This window comes from Lipotes vexillifer, unplaced genomic scaffold (genome assembly GCF_000442215.2).
Source record: "Lipotes vexillifer unplaced genomic scaffold, Lipotes_vexillifer_v1.1 scaffold39, whole genome shotgun sequence".
Lineage (NCBI taxonomy): Eukaryota > Metazoa > Chordata > Mammalia > Artiodactyla > Lipotidae > Lipotes > Lipotes vexillifer.
Genome location: NW_006787038.1, coordinates 3,290,165 through 3,304,991, shown reverse-complemented (window position 1 = coordinate 3,304,991; position 14,827 = coordinate 3,290,165). Strand labels below are relative to the sequence as shown.

General features: G+C 47.3%; 1 protein-coding gene across 2 annotated transcripts in view; it reads right to left on the bottom strand.

Annotated features, from left to right (window-relative positions):
* Window positions 1-14,827, bottom strand: part of ESRRB (estrogen related receptor beta) — a 103,786-nt gene that overhangs the window by 10,733 nt on the left and 78,226 nt on the right. For both annotated transcript variants that reach the window (XM_007459760.1, XM_007459761.1), the window contains exons 4-5: window positions 3,088-3,198; window positions 2,131-2,292 (exon numbers count right to left, since the gene is read on the bottom strand). In XM_007459760.1, the coding sequence (XP_007459822.1) occupies window positions 2,131-2,292; window positions 3,088-3,198 (273 nt within the window). The remainder of the gene's footprint in view (window positions 1-2,130; window positions 2,293-3,087; window positions 3,199-14,827) is intronic.

The following is a 14,827-nucleotide window of genomic DNA, read 5'->3' as shown; positions in this document are numbered from 1 at the left end:
AGGAGATCCTATTAATTAATTTTACCTTAAACACTAGAAGGTCAGGCCCAAATAATTCAGCAGGCAAATGTATGCAAAATAGGCAAATTAGCATTTGAGACAGACAAATGAGCCCCTATGTTTATTTTATTTTTTAAGCAAAAAGAATTCAGCTTTGGACAAGGAGAAATGATGATGTGAAAGGAGGCTTTTAATACTATTAGCAACGACAATGGTCACAGTCTCTGCCATTTATCAGGTGCCCACTCTGTGCGGGGCCTGGGCTAAGCAAGCCAGGTCCTCCCAGCAACCCAGTGAGGGAGGCTCTACTATTCACAGGTGGGGACCCTGACGCACAGAAAAAGGAAGCATCTCGCACAGAGCCAGTAAGGACAGAGCTGGGATGAGAGGCCAGGTCTGCCTGAATCCAAAGTCTGTGCCCTCAGCAACCATTCTGCTCTGCCCACTGCACCCTTGGTTGTGCACAGACGGGAGGTGGGGCTGGGAGATGAGAAGGAAAATGGGTGCAAGGGAGGCACTGCCTCCTGGTTCTACTCTACCCCCTGGGGGTTACTGTGGGCACAAGGTGCTAGAAGAAGCAGGCGGTGACCCACAGGCCCGCCAGGAGCCACTCCTGAGCCGTGGCTGCGATGCAGTATCTGCTCAGCCTGGAAGAGGAGTGTGTGATGGGAAGGGGGTGTGTGCAGGGGGAGCTGTGCCTAACCTGGCCCTGGGTTAGTGGAGCAATCCAGGCTGAGGTGTCTTAAGCAGTGGCCTGACCCCACAGTGGTGCTGAATCAGCACAGGGCAGATTCAAAAACTACTGAGTGTGTAATCCCAAGAGGCTGAGCTCCTTAGTAAGGGCGCTCCAGCCCAGATCCCCAGGGAGCCCACCCGTGAGTCAGGGAGTCCCTGTGGAAGGAATTCTAGGCTTCCTGCCAGCTAAGTGACACCAGCACCCCCTCTGAGCCGTTGTCCGCAGGAAGGCTCCTTCCTGTAAGCTATGCCCATAACATCTTATATAAGGACTTTCTGACTTGCCCCAATCAACTGTGGGCCTTGGCATCTAAAGTTTCGGACACCTTTGCTACATAACCATGCATGCTGTATTCATCTTTCAGAGCCGGTGGCAAACACAAAAAGGATCTAGAGACGGGAAGATAAACTGTCCCACGTTACAAAGCTAGGAAGAATCTGAGTCCATGGTAGGTCACTGCCAGAGAACAGGATGTCTCCCTGACACTATCAGCCAAGCTGTTAGGACCGCAAAGGAATAAACTGCACAGACTTTAGAAAGCCCCCCAAGAAGGGTGTAATGCAGAATATGTGGGTATCGGACTCTACAAAAACAAATTAAAAATCAGCTCCGTCCCTTTATCCAAAATGAAAAAGACCTAAAGAGGGGTTTGGGGCCACATGCAGCGAAGAGAAATCCGGATCACGCAAAACACATCCGTAACATGTACTTTTCATGCCAGAAATGATCTTCAAAATCACAGAATCCAAACTAAGAGACAGGCCTCCCTTAAGATCAGGCAAATGGCAAGAGTGAGCATGTGGCTGACGTCAGGATGTGCCAAAGCATCACACACACGCTCGCATTTCATCCCCACATCAAAGCCCATGAAGGAGGTACAGCTGGTACTTCCTGTTTGCAGAGAGGTCGGGCGACCTGCCTTGGGTTACACAGCTAGCAAGTTGCAGACCCAGAACCTGAATCCCAGTCTGATTCCAAAGCGCATGTTCTTAACCACTCCACTTCACCTGCCTCTAGTAGGAAACGAGAGCCAATCCCTCTTCTGTGCTGTTTTCCAGTATATTGCCAATAAGATTTAGGATAAAACCCTGTTCTTTGGCCTTTAAGGATTCAAAGAACCTGCTCTGATTATTACCTATTGTGGAAGCAATCATAGCCCTGCTAGGATGCTAATCCGTTCTGAAGAGCCCCCAGCAGCTCAGGAACATCACTGGACCTTCCAAACAACTGCTCACCTCCAATCCCACAAAGAGAGAAAGGAGGCCAGAGAAAAATCGTTTTCCCAAGATTCCACAGGGCTCCTGGGTCACGGGCTCCCATGCATCAGAACCAGAGCCACGGGAGAGCGGCTGTGAGCCTCTGACTACACTCTCCCCCAGTCCTATGGGACTCACCTGGGATGTGCTTGGCCCAGCCAATAATGACCACGAGCTCCCTGTCTGCCAGATCACAGAGAGTGGTCAGAGCCTTGATGTCGCCCTCTGGCATGCCAGGGGGTGGCATGGCGTAGAGTTTGTCCGGCTCAGCCACCAGCAGGTAGGAGACGATTTTAGTCACTGCAACAACAAAAGGGAGAATGTAAATGCCTGGGAAAAGAGGAAAGGGGCCAAGGTGGAACCTGAGATGGCTCAGGAAGAAAAGTCGGGTTCCGAGGAGCCCCAGGAAGCTCAAACATGGCTAAAAACCCCCCTCCATTCCTCCCTCCCTCCCTCCCTTCCTTCCTTTCCTCCCTCCCTCCCTCTTTCTTTCTCTCTTTCTCTCTCTTTCCTTCTATTTTATTGGTGATAGTTGATTTACGATATGTTAATTTCTGCTATACAGCAAAGTGACTCAGTTATACATATATACATTCTTTTTTATATTCTTTTCCATTATGGTTTATCCCAGAACATTGACTATAGTTCCCTGTGGTATACAGTAGGACCTTGGTGTCCATCCATTCTATATGTAATAGTTTGCATCTGCTAACCCCAAACTCCCAGTCCATCCCTTTCTGACTCCACAGAGTTGCTGGCAGTAATGATTTGGGCTCTTGGGAAATATCCCAACAAGGGAAGTTGCCTGGTGAATTCTCTTGAGATGAACGTGATGCGAGTGGGAGGTGAGGGATGCTGGGCCTGTGCCCTCTTAGGATCATGCTGCATTTGGAGCTACATTCTGTAAATGCCACAGGAAAGGTCTTCTGAATGAAGCCTGAAGTACCCGATACTAATGCCAGACACTGATGCCCCTTCCCCGTGACCCTCTGTGCCCCATAACCCAGCAGTGTGAAGATGGCATTTCCCCAAAGGGACACCAGATGTTCCAGGAACAGATGCTGGCAAGAGGGGCAGGGACTGCCCTGCACTCACATGGCTTTTTAGCAGGAGGAGAAATCTGTAAGCTCAGGTACGGGCTGCTCTCTGAGTCCAGCCGTCGCTTGTATTTCTGGCGGCCTCCACGCACTCGATCAAGGCGCACGCCTTTTGGGGAGGAAAGGGAGAAGGTCTCAGAGTTGTTCAGCATCACCAGGGGCGTTAGCGCCGACTCTGGAATTTCAGCAAATGGCTAAATCTTCAGGGCTACGCGCCGATGGCTTTTTTTACAGCTGCCACATGGCCAGCCTCAGGCCAGGTGATTGGACAATCCTAAGATAATTGTCTTCACAGTAATAATGGCCCATCCGGGTTGCCCTAGGCCTGGTCCTGCTTCTCTGGAGTCAACATCCTCCTGAAATCCATCCCAAGCAACCTTCAGCTCTTGAGTCTTTCTGTCTCCAAAAGACAAAGCACAACAAACACACTCCTCCAACGGCTGGGGAAAGAAGACACATCATTTTAGATCTGCTGTGAATCCAGGCAGGACTGAGTTAGCTTACCAAGAGAGGAAAGGAATCCCTGCCATGGGCGGCCCCTCCAAAGAGCTATAACAAAGATTTGCAAACTTCTCACATAAAAAGCATCTAGATGGGCACTCGTTACAGATGTCAATTTCTGGATCCCTCCCCCTCAGAGATTCTAGGATTCAGTTCTGTCTGTCTATACAAACGCCCCACGGGATGAGGATGCTGTTTGTCCTGGCCACACCAGGAACACCAGTGCCCGGAAGGCTCTCAACAGCAGCTACAAAAGCAGCTGTGGCCATTCCACCCTGACATCCATTTCCAGGAGTGAGGCCCTATCCTAGGGAGACAGACCCCTTATTGTCACTGGGTCCATACCACCTTCAAGAGTCCTGCCCACCCACAGCTCCTGCTGTCTGGACAGAGCTGTTAGTTCCATTTGACAGCCCCACCAGCAGGCAGGGCGGACAGGACCTCCAGGGGGCTCCTCACCCAAGGCTACACAAGCCTGTGTGTGGCCACCAACCTGTGTGACCTGACATGAAAAGATGGATGGGACACATTGACTGAGCTCCAAGTGAGAACGAACACAGAAAGCAGAGCGGCTCTCCTTTCCTTACCATGAAGTGGACCTTGACTAAAACACATAAGAAGTCAGAGACAGAGCCAGCGTCCCCAGAGGGAGCAAGCTCGGTGGCTTCAACTCCTCCTCCTTTCCCCAAAGGTCAACAGCGTCATGGGCACAGAGCCCCAGTCAGCTGATCTTCGGGGCCCCGTCTTTCCCCGGCACTTCCTCCTGCCGGCCCTACCTTCTTCCACCTTCCTAGCCCACACGGGTGCCCGGAGGGCCAGGAGGATGCTGTAAGCACACCCAGCCAGGCTGCCTGAGGGGACTGTCTTTTGGGGGCCAATCAATGCTCGGCCTTTCATCAGCAGCATCCTTTTTACCCCACAACATGGCACTTCTGTGTTTGATGCTGAACATGGCTGTAGTGAACTTTTTTCCCCAGGAAAGGGTCTACCCAGCATCCCACCCCTGCTTCCTATTTCAAGGCAATTCCCCTATTGTGAGTCATCTTACTGGGGAGGGTAGCAGTAGTGCTCTCAGCCACAGGGGTGTGGGCAGCCCTGGGCCAGACTCTCCTGATTACTGCATCTCCGGTGCCTGGGCTCTCGGGGGCTTCCCTGGGTCCTTGTCTGGCTAAGTGTGGTCCTTGAGCCTCCTGACGGGCTTGCAATGAACTCCGCTTCTGCTTCGAGAGTCAGAATGGGTTGCGACTGACCACCTCTATAGTGGGTTCTCTGGGACAAGACACTGCGATAAGGACATGAATGTAGGCAAGTTTATTTTGGAGGCGTTCTCAGGAAGAAAGTCAATAACGACCACAGCTTCCTAGCGGATGTGGCTGTATAATCCACATCCATCAGTACCTCGGACCTTGAAGGGGCAGCCGAATCCCATCCAGCACAAGACCAAACTCATGTGCTGATGGGACTCTGGCACACCCCTCCCGGCCCCTTCTGTGAAGGTAGAAGGAGCAGGCACATAAGGGCAGGAAGGAGGACAGTTCCTCCCTTTGGGGAAAAGGTTTTTGGGGAGAAGTTCCCTGTTTGGAAGAGTCTTCTGGACCCCATCCTGTGACACAGCCACAAAGCAGCTCAACCCTGCCTACTACACCCGAGGCGAGTCAAACCCTCCACCAAGCTTCTCCCCCTGGAAAGCTGGCAAGACCAAGAGTGAAAATGCCAAGCGTCAGGCATAAAGGACCGTGAGGACCCCAGTTTCCTGAGCACCTACTATGTGCCAGGGTCTGACTTGGAGTCCAAGATGAACCCCTTCCCCGCTTCACTGACTTTGTCTGCTACATGCCAGTCTCATGAGCTTCCCCCTCCCACCCAGGCTGCCTGATCCCAGACAGATGTCAGCAGGAGAGTGAACTGCTCCACAAAAGTAAAAAGAGGCGCCCATCCCTCAGCAAGGCGAGAAGATGGGCAGATGCCACCTCTGTCGCGGCATCCGTGTGAAATACTCTCTGTCCGGATACAGGGCCTGGCTCTTCGTGGGTGTTCAAGTCTTGACACCTACAGGAATGGATATGCCTCCACCCAGGCTGGGTGCTTCTTCCTGGGCTCCAATACCACACCGGGCTTCCCCTAACGACTAGGCGCCCCTTACAGCCAGAGGCTGCTCACCATGCTACTCCAAGGACTGTCGTGGCACCCAATGTGCCACGTGTATGCTTAGAAAACGTGAGCTGTTACTATGATCATCGCTGTCATCATTATTATTACTCTTCCCCTGTGCTGCGTACAACCCTCTGGTAAGTCACACTGATAATGATAATGAGAACAGCCTAACTTATGGAGGACTTTCTGTATGTGTTGCCCTATTTAAGCCACAGCATATAAAGCAGGTGCTATTATCCCCATTTTACAAACGAGAAAAACTGAGACTCACAGAGATTTAGCAATTTGCCCAATAAATGAGCCAATATCCAAGCACTTTGCCATTCCAGGGTATGACTTCCCAGGGCACAGCAGGTATAAACTCTCTAAATTTTCTCCACAGATCTTTATAGCACAATGGTCAATAGCTCCAATCAATAAGTGTATCAATTAACAGGTTATTCTGTTTAAAAAAAAAAAGTAGCCTGTTGCGTTTGATTATGCACAAATTGATACCTGGTATGAGGTGTGTTTGTTCTCCTCGCTTCCTGTCTGCTTTCCAAGTCCTACTCTGAACACAAACCCAAGTCACTCAAGCCCACGGGATCCAGTGATCAAGGTCCCTTATGAGTTGTGTGGCCTCAGCCAAGCTGGCGCTCGTGGCCTTGGTCTGGGATACAGGGGAGGAGGCAATGGTAGTAACAGCTCTGCTCACCGCATGTGGCTTTTGTGACAAATGACATCATAGTGGGAAAATTATTGGTAAATTGGGAATTGGTTTCAGTAGCCAGGTGAGGCCATCACTCCCATGGCTCTGTGCTCTGACACCCACCTGGCACTTCACATGCCACCTCCAATTCAGTGGGCTCTTGGAGGACAGGGCCCAGGTCTGCCCCATTTTCTGAGTTCTCCCTTCCCCACCTACACTGCCCCACAGTCAGGGTTTATCAAAGACCATTTAGGGTAGAGGGGTCCTGGGGCATAGACCCAGGCTGGGGTTGGGCAGATGGGCCCCCACCTAAGTGACCTGCCCATACCATCAAAGGTACCCTTGAAGGCCCCGTTCAACTATTATCTCTACTGGGAAACCTTTCCAGACACCCCTGGCAGAGCTGGCCACACCATTCTTGGGCTCCCTTTGTTCTTTCTCTATACAGCAGCCAAGGTCAAATCAACTCTTCACCATCATACACTACGTGCCCATCTCCCTGGCGGACTGTGGGCAACTTCTGGACAAGGACTTTCATTTATCGTTGCAGCCCAAGCTCAGCACACAGCCTGAGGCCAGTAACCAAGTGTCTGAGTAAAATGACGTGCCCAGTTAAAATGAAGCTCTTCAGAGTTAAGAAACAAAAGAATCTCAGGGTCTGATCCTTGCCCCAGCTTCCATCTCTCTCTCCAGCCTCCAGAAATTCATTCTCTCAAGGCAGCCTATTCCTCATGAAACTTTCTCCTTGTATTGAGCTAAATTCTTTCTCCAGATCACTCCTTACCCTGCATCCCATCCAACAAGACCACCTCCCTTCCATAAGACAACCCTTTATGGACTTGAACATCCTTGGGCATCCACCTTCTATGCTCAAGTACCCTTTATGTTCTACATTTGTACAGTGTTTTAGGCCAGCCACCTCCTCGCCTTCCACACATTTGTCTGTACTGATGCGACCTGATGCGAGAAAGGTCAGCCCCTCAAGGGCAGAGACAGTGGACAGAGGTCTGAATTCCTTTGCACTCTGCCTAAACAGACATTGGTCTATGTTTATACTTATTATGTGCCAATGTGTGTTTTTTGGGGGACTTCCCTGGTGGCACGGTGGTTAAGAATCCGCCTGCCAATGCAGGGGACATGGGTTCGAGCCCTGGTCCGGGAAGATCCCACATGCCACGGAACAACCAATCCCATGCGCCACAACAACTGAGCCTCTGATCTAGAGCCCACGAGCCACAACTACTGAGCCTGCGTGCCACAGCTACTGAAGCCCGTGTGCCTAAAGCCCGTGTTCCACAACAAGAGAAGCCACCGCAATGAGAAGCCCGCACACCGCAGCAAAGAGTAGCCCCCGCTTGTTGCAACTAGAGAAAGCCTGTGCGCAGCAACGAAGATCTAAAGCAGCCAAAAATAAATAAATAAAATAAATAAATTTATCAAAAAAAACAAAAAAAAAAAAACAAAGAAACAGCCCCTCCCCAAGAGGTAATACAGCAAGATGTTGTATCATGAATCCTTTAGAAGTGGATCACCAAATACTAACAGTTGGATCTGGCAGACATTATTAGTTTCCTACCCAATTTCATTCCATTCCCCCTCTTCCATGCTAACAGAGACTGGATTTTCTTCATAGGCACATAGGGCTTTCTTCATAGAGAGCCCTAGCCAGTCCCAGCATTCCTGTTCCCCACTTTCCCAGTTTCCCTGGTAACCAAGGCTGGTCATATGACCTGGTTCTGGCCAATGGGATGTAAGGTGAACTCCATGGTGGGGGCTTCTGGGAATGGTTTTGTTTTTCTGATAAAAGAGACAGACATTAAAAAAAAAAAAAAAAAAAAAAAAAAAAAGAGACAGACATAGTTGATGCAGCTCTTTTTGCCCTTCCACTGCCCTGACCTGGAAGATGAAGCCTAGAGCTGTGGCAACCACCTTGTAACAATGAGGCAGCCATGTGAGGATACCAGAGAAGAAAGGCAGAGCCTGAGCCCTTGATGCTGTGGCTGAGAAGCCTGTGCAATTGGCCATTTCTGGTCTTCTTAGGTGGGGCAATCAATCTCATTTATCGATGCTTAAGCCACTAGCAGTCAAGTTCTCTGTAACTTGCAGCAGAAAGCAATTTTCACTCATAAAATGGGCAATTACTTTTTAAATTAGGATGCTTAAGTCTTACAAACAGCAAATGGAAAAAAATAAAGGCGGGGACTTGAACCTGAAATAAGAGTTGCCTTATTGTTTGTGTTCTTATGTTAGTGAAATATCTAAAAAAGTAGGCTCAGGGAGCATATTAAAATACTAATTAACTTAAAATTGCTGTCCAGGATTATTAGATTATATCATCTTATTGATACTTTCTGAATTTACAAAAGCATCAATAATATTCTCATGTAAAGTACACCAGAGCTCCAAATACTATAATAAATACTTATCCTTTGTTTTAACTACAGTTCAACACTGTTTCATCTTTTAACATGTGCAGGCCAAAATTTAAGTATTCATAAGTGTGTCATGAATACGTAGTGAGTGCTCAATAAACGTTAGCCAATATACTTATTATTAAAAATATCAATACTTCACGCTTGAAACTGTTCTGTATCTTGACTGTATCGAAGCAAATATTCCGGCTGTGATATTGTACTATAGCTTAGCAAGATGTTACCGTTGGGAGTAACTGGGTAAATGGTACATGAGATCTCTCTGTATTATTTCTTACAACTGCATATGAATCTACAATTATGTCAAAATTTAAAAGGTTAATTAAAAATTTGTTTAACTACTTGTGGAAATGTAACCCAGCGATTCCACTCCTAGGTCTATACTCAAAAGAACTGAAATCAGGACCTCGAACAGGTACTCATCTGCAAATGTGCACGGCAGTATTATTCACAATAGCCAAAAGGTAAAAGCAACCCAAGTATCCTTTCTTTTTTTTTCAAAGGTCCTTTTAAAATTTTTTTTAATTTTAAGGGTTTTTTTTGGCTGAGCTGTGTGGCTTGTGGGATCTTAGTTTCCCGACCAGGGATCGAACCCCGGCCCTGGCAGTGAAAGTGCCGAGTCCTAACCACTGGACTGCCAGGGAATTCCCCAACCTAAGTACCCATCGACACACAATGTGGAATTATACGCACAATGGAATATTATTCAGTCATGAAAAAAGAATGAAGTTCTGATACATGCTATGGCATGGATGAACCTTGAAAACATTATGCTAAGTGAAATAAGCCAGACACAAAAGGAGAGATGTTGTAGGATTTCATTTATAAGAAATAACTCGAATAGACAGAAAGTAGATTGGAGGATCCCAGGGGTGGGGGGTGGGGGAGAAATGGGAGTTACAGTAGAGTTTCTGTTTGGGATGATGAAAAAGTGTTAGAAACAGGTAGTGGTGATGGTTGTAAAACACTGAACGTGCTTTAATGCCACTGAATTTTATGTGCACTTAAAAATGATTTTTAGGGAATTCCCTGGTGGCGCAGTGATTAGGACTCAGCACTTTCACTGCCGTGGCCCAGGTTCTATCCCTGGTTGGGGAACTAGGATCCCACAGTCACACAGCTCGGCCGGGAAAACTAAAAAGTTTTTAAAAGGTGAATTTTGTTGAATACGTTTTGCCACAATTAAAAAAACAATGTAATATACCTAAAACCACTGAATTGTACAGTTTAAATGGGTGAATTATATCTCAATAAACTATTAAAAGATTTTAAAAAATACTTCGCTTTTCTCTGATTAGTGGAATTAAATAACATAAAATGTATGAAACATAGTAATGTGCTTAGTACACAGTAGGACCTCAATAGTCATCTCTTTCCTCTCATCTGCCTATGAAAGTGGTAGTGCCTGCCTTAAACTGCTAGCTTTCTTCATGGGAAGAGAGAGAAACACACCCCTTTAGTTAGAACTACCGTAGGTCAGATGTGTTAAACAAAACTCTCAAGAAACTAAGGTTCAGAGAGGTTGAATATTGTGCCCAGGGGCACACAGCGCCAACACAGGTACTCTCTTGAATATGCTCGGCTGCAGCCATATAGTCCCCAACCCCCAGCAGTCTCATCACTAGGTTGGTGGCCCTATATCTACAGTGTCCAATCCCACTTCCCAGCTCAGGGCACAGGAAAGAGCAAAGAAACTGCTGGGCTGCTCTGAGGAAGAAACTGCCTGCGGGGAGGGGAGCGGGGCTCCCCCAAGCCCCTGCCCCATCTACTGACCTATCCACACTGCAGGCACATCAGAGCAGCCAGAGCCTGCAGCTGCCGTGTCCTGGATCAGATGTCCACTTGCTGACTTGATAAGATCAGGCTTCTGACTTTTTTCTTAATGGAAGTAAAATAATTCCCGCTTCCCTCCAACTCCCCCCGCTTTCCCCTCGGTCCCGCCCCCCCCTAAGCTGGATGAGATCCCAGCCTTTCTGAAGTAAAAATAGCAGAGTGTGCAGGGGCGGCAGCAGATCGGGGGGGGGGCAGTTTTAAGTTTCTTTCTTTTATCCCAGGCACTAAAAATAACCGGTTAAAGCTCAGAAAAGCCTGGCCCTGCACCTGGCCCCCAGCCTGTCCCAGGCGCTGCCCCATCACATTTCTCTTCCCACAGGAAAGGCTCAGACAAGGCAGAGAGGGAGAGGTTCTGAGCCTGTGTCCTTCTGCCTCCTCTGCAGAGCTGCCGTCCTGACACTGCAAAGCTGTCATGGTCAAGTCTCTTCTCTTACCCTTACCTAGAAACCCGCCCCCCCACACACACACAATTTAATGTCCTTGGTTTATTAAGGGTGTGTGCAATGCTTTACAGTTTACAAAGCTATTTCCATATGTCATTTGATCTGTGTACCAAAATTGACGGAGGGAGAACACATGATGATTATTATTATTCCCATGTGAAAACTGAGGCTCAGAAAGGTCAGGTGACTTTCTCAGGGCCACACAGCCAGGAAAGGTCTGAGGGAGGATCTGAACCTTAATCTCTAAGTCCTATCTCCTTTGCCCTGAACTTGAGACCACCTACCCTGTATGATTGTCAGAATGCCCCGAAAGCCTTTGAACTACGCAGACCTTAAGGACTTACCCACTTCGAGGTTCTAAGTCAATAGGGGAGATGTACAGGAATGGATAATTTTGCAATGCTCCTCTAATGATCCTGACTACCTACCAGGTCTGGGGAGCATGCACTAAACCTATTTTATGCAGTACTTTTTTCTAACCAGTGTTCCTTCCAGGAGACTTAGGTGTTGACTCTCTACCTATAAGTTCTACCAAACTATAGCTGACCCATCTCTAGAAAGAGGAACAAATCACACAAAAGGTGATAGGAGTACTCTGGGCTCCTGAGGGCCCAGGGGCTGTGGGTCACGTGGACACACTGATGTACATCCCAGCCCAGCAGAATGCCCTGCCTAAACACTCATCTACACCCCCCGCACGATCTGAGCTCCCTTCAGCCACCCTGTCTGGCAGGAGGTTCTGGGTGACAGGTGAGCTCACCTTGCTGCCTCCGACAGGACAGCTATCTCGGGCTGCCCCTTACCCTGGTGCCATATCATAATGGTGAAGAGTACCTCACTCCTGACTCACTAGAAGCCGAGAGAGCCTTGCGGGTGGATAAACACACATGCCACCTAATATTCCAGGGCTTGTGCCAGCTGCTCCAGGATGGGTAAGATGGTACTGGGTGATGAGACCCTGGCTTTCTGCTTATTAAGGAAGTGTCCACTCTCCTGCCGCTCTCTCCTCTGGACCCTTCTCACCCAGGGCACCGTGTCCCCAAGGACATTTCAGTAGGGCTGTGCTATCCTTGCATTCCCAGCTGCCAAAAAGTCTCTAAAACTGAACACCTAACCAGGAAAGATTATTTCAGCTCAGCCTCCCTTTCCACTCCCTTCCTCTTTTTCCCACTTTGAGGAAGGCCTATAGGCTTTGCTACTGGCCAAGGCATCTCAATGAGTTGGACTGGGCTTCTTAGAAGGAATTCTTGTATAACCAAGGAGACTAGATTCCACCCAGCTCTGTTATTTACTAGCTGCGTGGCCTTGGGCAAATCACTTAACTCAGTTGCACCAGATCAGTCATGGCAAAAAGCTGTCAGCTGTGCCACCACCCTCCATTTCCTAGTCTGTGGCAGACATTGCTAATCAGTCACAGCACTCTTGCTTACTGATCCCAGGCACTGCCTAAGAAGCCTTCCAATCGTGCATTCTAGGCAGCTGCTCCCCACCCTACAGTTGACAGTCCAGCTAAAAGCAATTTGCCATCCTGGAGCCAGCTCATTGTGCTCAAAAGTCAAATCCAGCAGGATCCAAGACCAACATGGGTAAGGCAGATTAGGAAAGCATCTTTACAGTAGCAGGTTAAGTAAATAACTAACTACCTAAATAAATAAAATATATTTTAATGACACAGAAGTGCAATCCATAAAGGAAGAGACTGATACATTCAATTTATTAGAATTACTAACTTCTGTTCATCAAAGGGTGCCATAAAGAGAAGAAAGCTACAAATGAGATTTTTACACCACCAGCTACTGAAAAAATGACTCATAAAAATGACCAGAATATATAAAGATTTCTAAATAAAGTAGAAAATTTGAGGAAAGGCTCAGACAAGTACCTCACAGAATACAACTCTGTTTACTCCTTTACATACTGTCTGTGGCCACTTTCACATTACAACAGCAGATTTAAATAGTTAAGACAGAGACCTTTTGGCCCACAAAGCCTAAAATATGTATCCGGCTGACTCCTGTAATACAGAAATGAAAATAAATGAATTATAGCACCATGCAACAAGAAGCATTCATCTCAGAAATACTGATTAAAATAATTAAGATGCAGAAGAATATGTATAATTTCATTTAAGACTGAAAAACATGATATGATTTCAGATACAAATATATGATAAAACCATAAAGAAAGGCAAGGGAAGATAATGTGAAATGAGGATAATAGTTGCCCCTGAAAGTAATGAATGCGGGCTCGGGCACAGAGGGAATCTCAAAAGTAAGGGTAAAATTTCTTTTTCTTAGACTGGGTGGAAGGTTATCAATATTCTCCCTACCTCACATATGTTTTTGGCAAATGCCAATGCCTGTCCTTTAAAATATGTTATTCTTTTCCCATCTCAACATAGTTTTAGCTGGACACATGGCATCCCAGCTAAAGACTACAATTCCCAGACATCCTTGCAAAAGACGTGTGGCCGAGTGACTAGATTCCACCAATGGGCTGTGAATGGAAGGAACTTGTACCACTCTGGGTCCTGCCCTTCGAGGGATCGGATATAGGCTTTTCTTCCTTTTGGCTGTCTCGGAGATGGGTCCACAAATGGAAACCACTTGCTAAGGATAGCAAAGCCACCAACCAGCCCTGGATCACCTTAGACATATTGGACTGTTATATGAGAGATGAGAGACAATTAAAGTTCTATCTTGCTTAGGTTTGAGTTTTTTGCTTTGAGGGAGGAAGGGAGTCTCTTTGTACAGAAGCTTAGCCTTACCCTAACTAATATAACATACTATAAATATTTTCCTGGATCTACTTGATGCTTACTTTAAAATATATATATATATATATATATATATGTATATATACATATATATATTTATTTATTTATTTATTTTGGCTGCGCTGGGTCTTAGTTGTGGCACGCAGGATCTCTTAGTTGCGGCATGCGGGCTCTTAGTTGCGGCACGCATGTGGGATCTAGTTCTCTGACCAGGGATTGAACCTGGGCCCCCCGCACTGGGAACACGAAATCCCACCGACTGGACCACCAGGGAAGTCCCTCAATGCTTACTTTTTAAGGAAGTGTTTTGTTTGTTTTCGTTTTTATTTTTAAAGTGGATAGATATATAGTTAAGTGCTGTCAACCCTTCAGGAAAGTTTTGTTGAGAAAGGGAGCAGGGTAAGGTAGCCGCAGCTGAACAGAGATAAAGTTTGGATCAAAATACACTTGTGGGTTTTTTAAATTAAATTGTTTGGGTGCTGATGAAAATGATCCAGCAGTGAGGAAGGGTTTGATGGGGTTGGAAGCAGACGTGATACTATAGTAGTGAAGTCCCTAAGAAAGAAAGAGGAATGCGATTCAGCGCAGAGATGGGGAGACTGGCTTTTTTTTTTTTTTTGCTCAGCGGCCATGGCTCACGGGCCCAGCCGCTCCACGGCATGTGGGATCCTCCCAGACCGGGGCACAAACCCGTGTCCCCTGCATCGGCAGGCGGACTCTCAACCACTGCGCCACCAGGGAAGCCCGAGACTGGCTTTTGATAGGAACAGAAATACCTCTAACAAGAGTGAAGACAGAAAACAAGTAGGTAGGTTTGTGGATTCAACAGCAGGAGGTTTAGAAATTCCCCACTTGACTGTTTCTATTTTCTCAAGCAAATATGAAGCAAGGTCATCGGCCAAGGAGCAGGG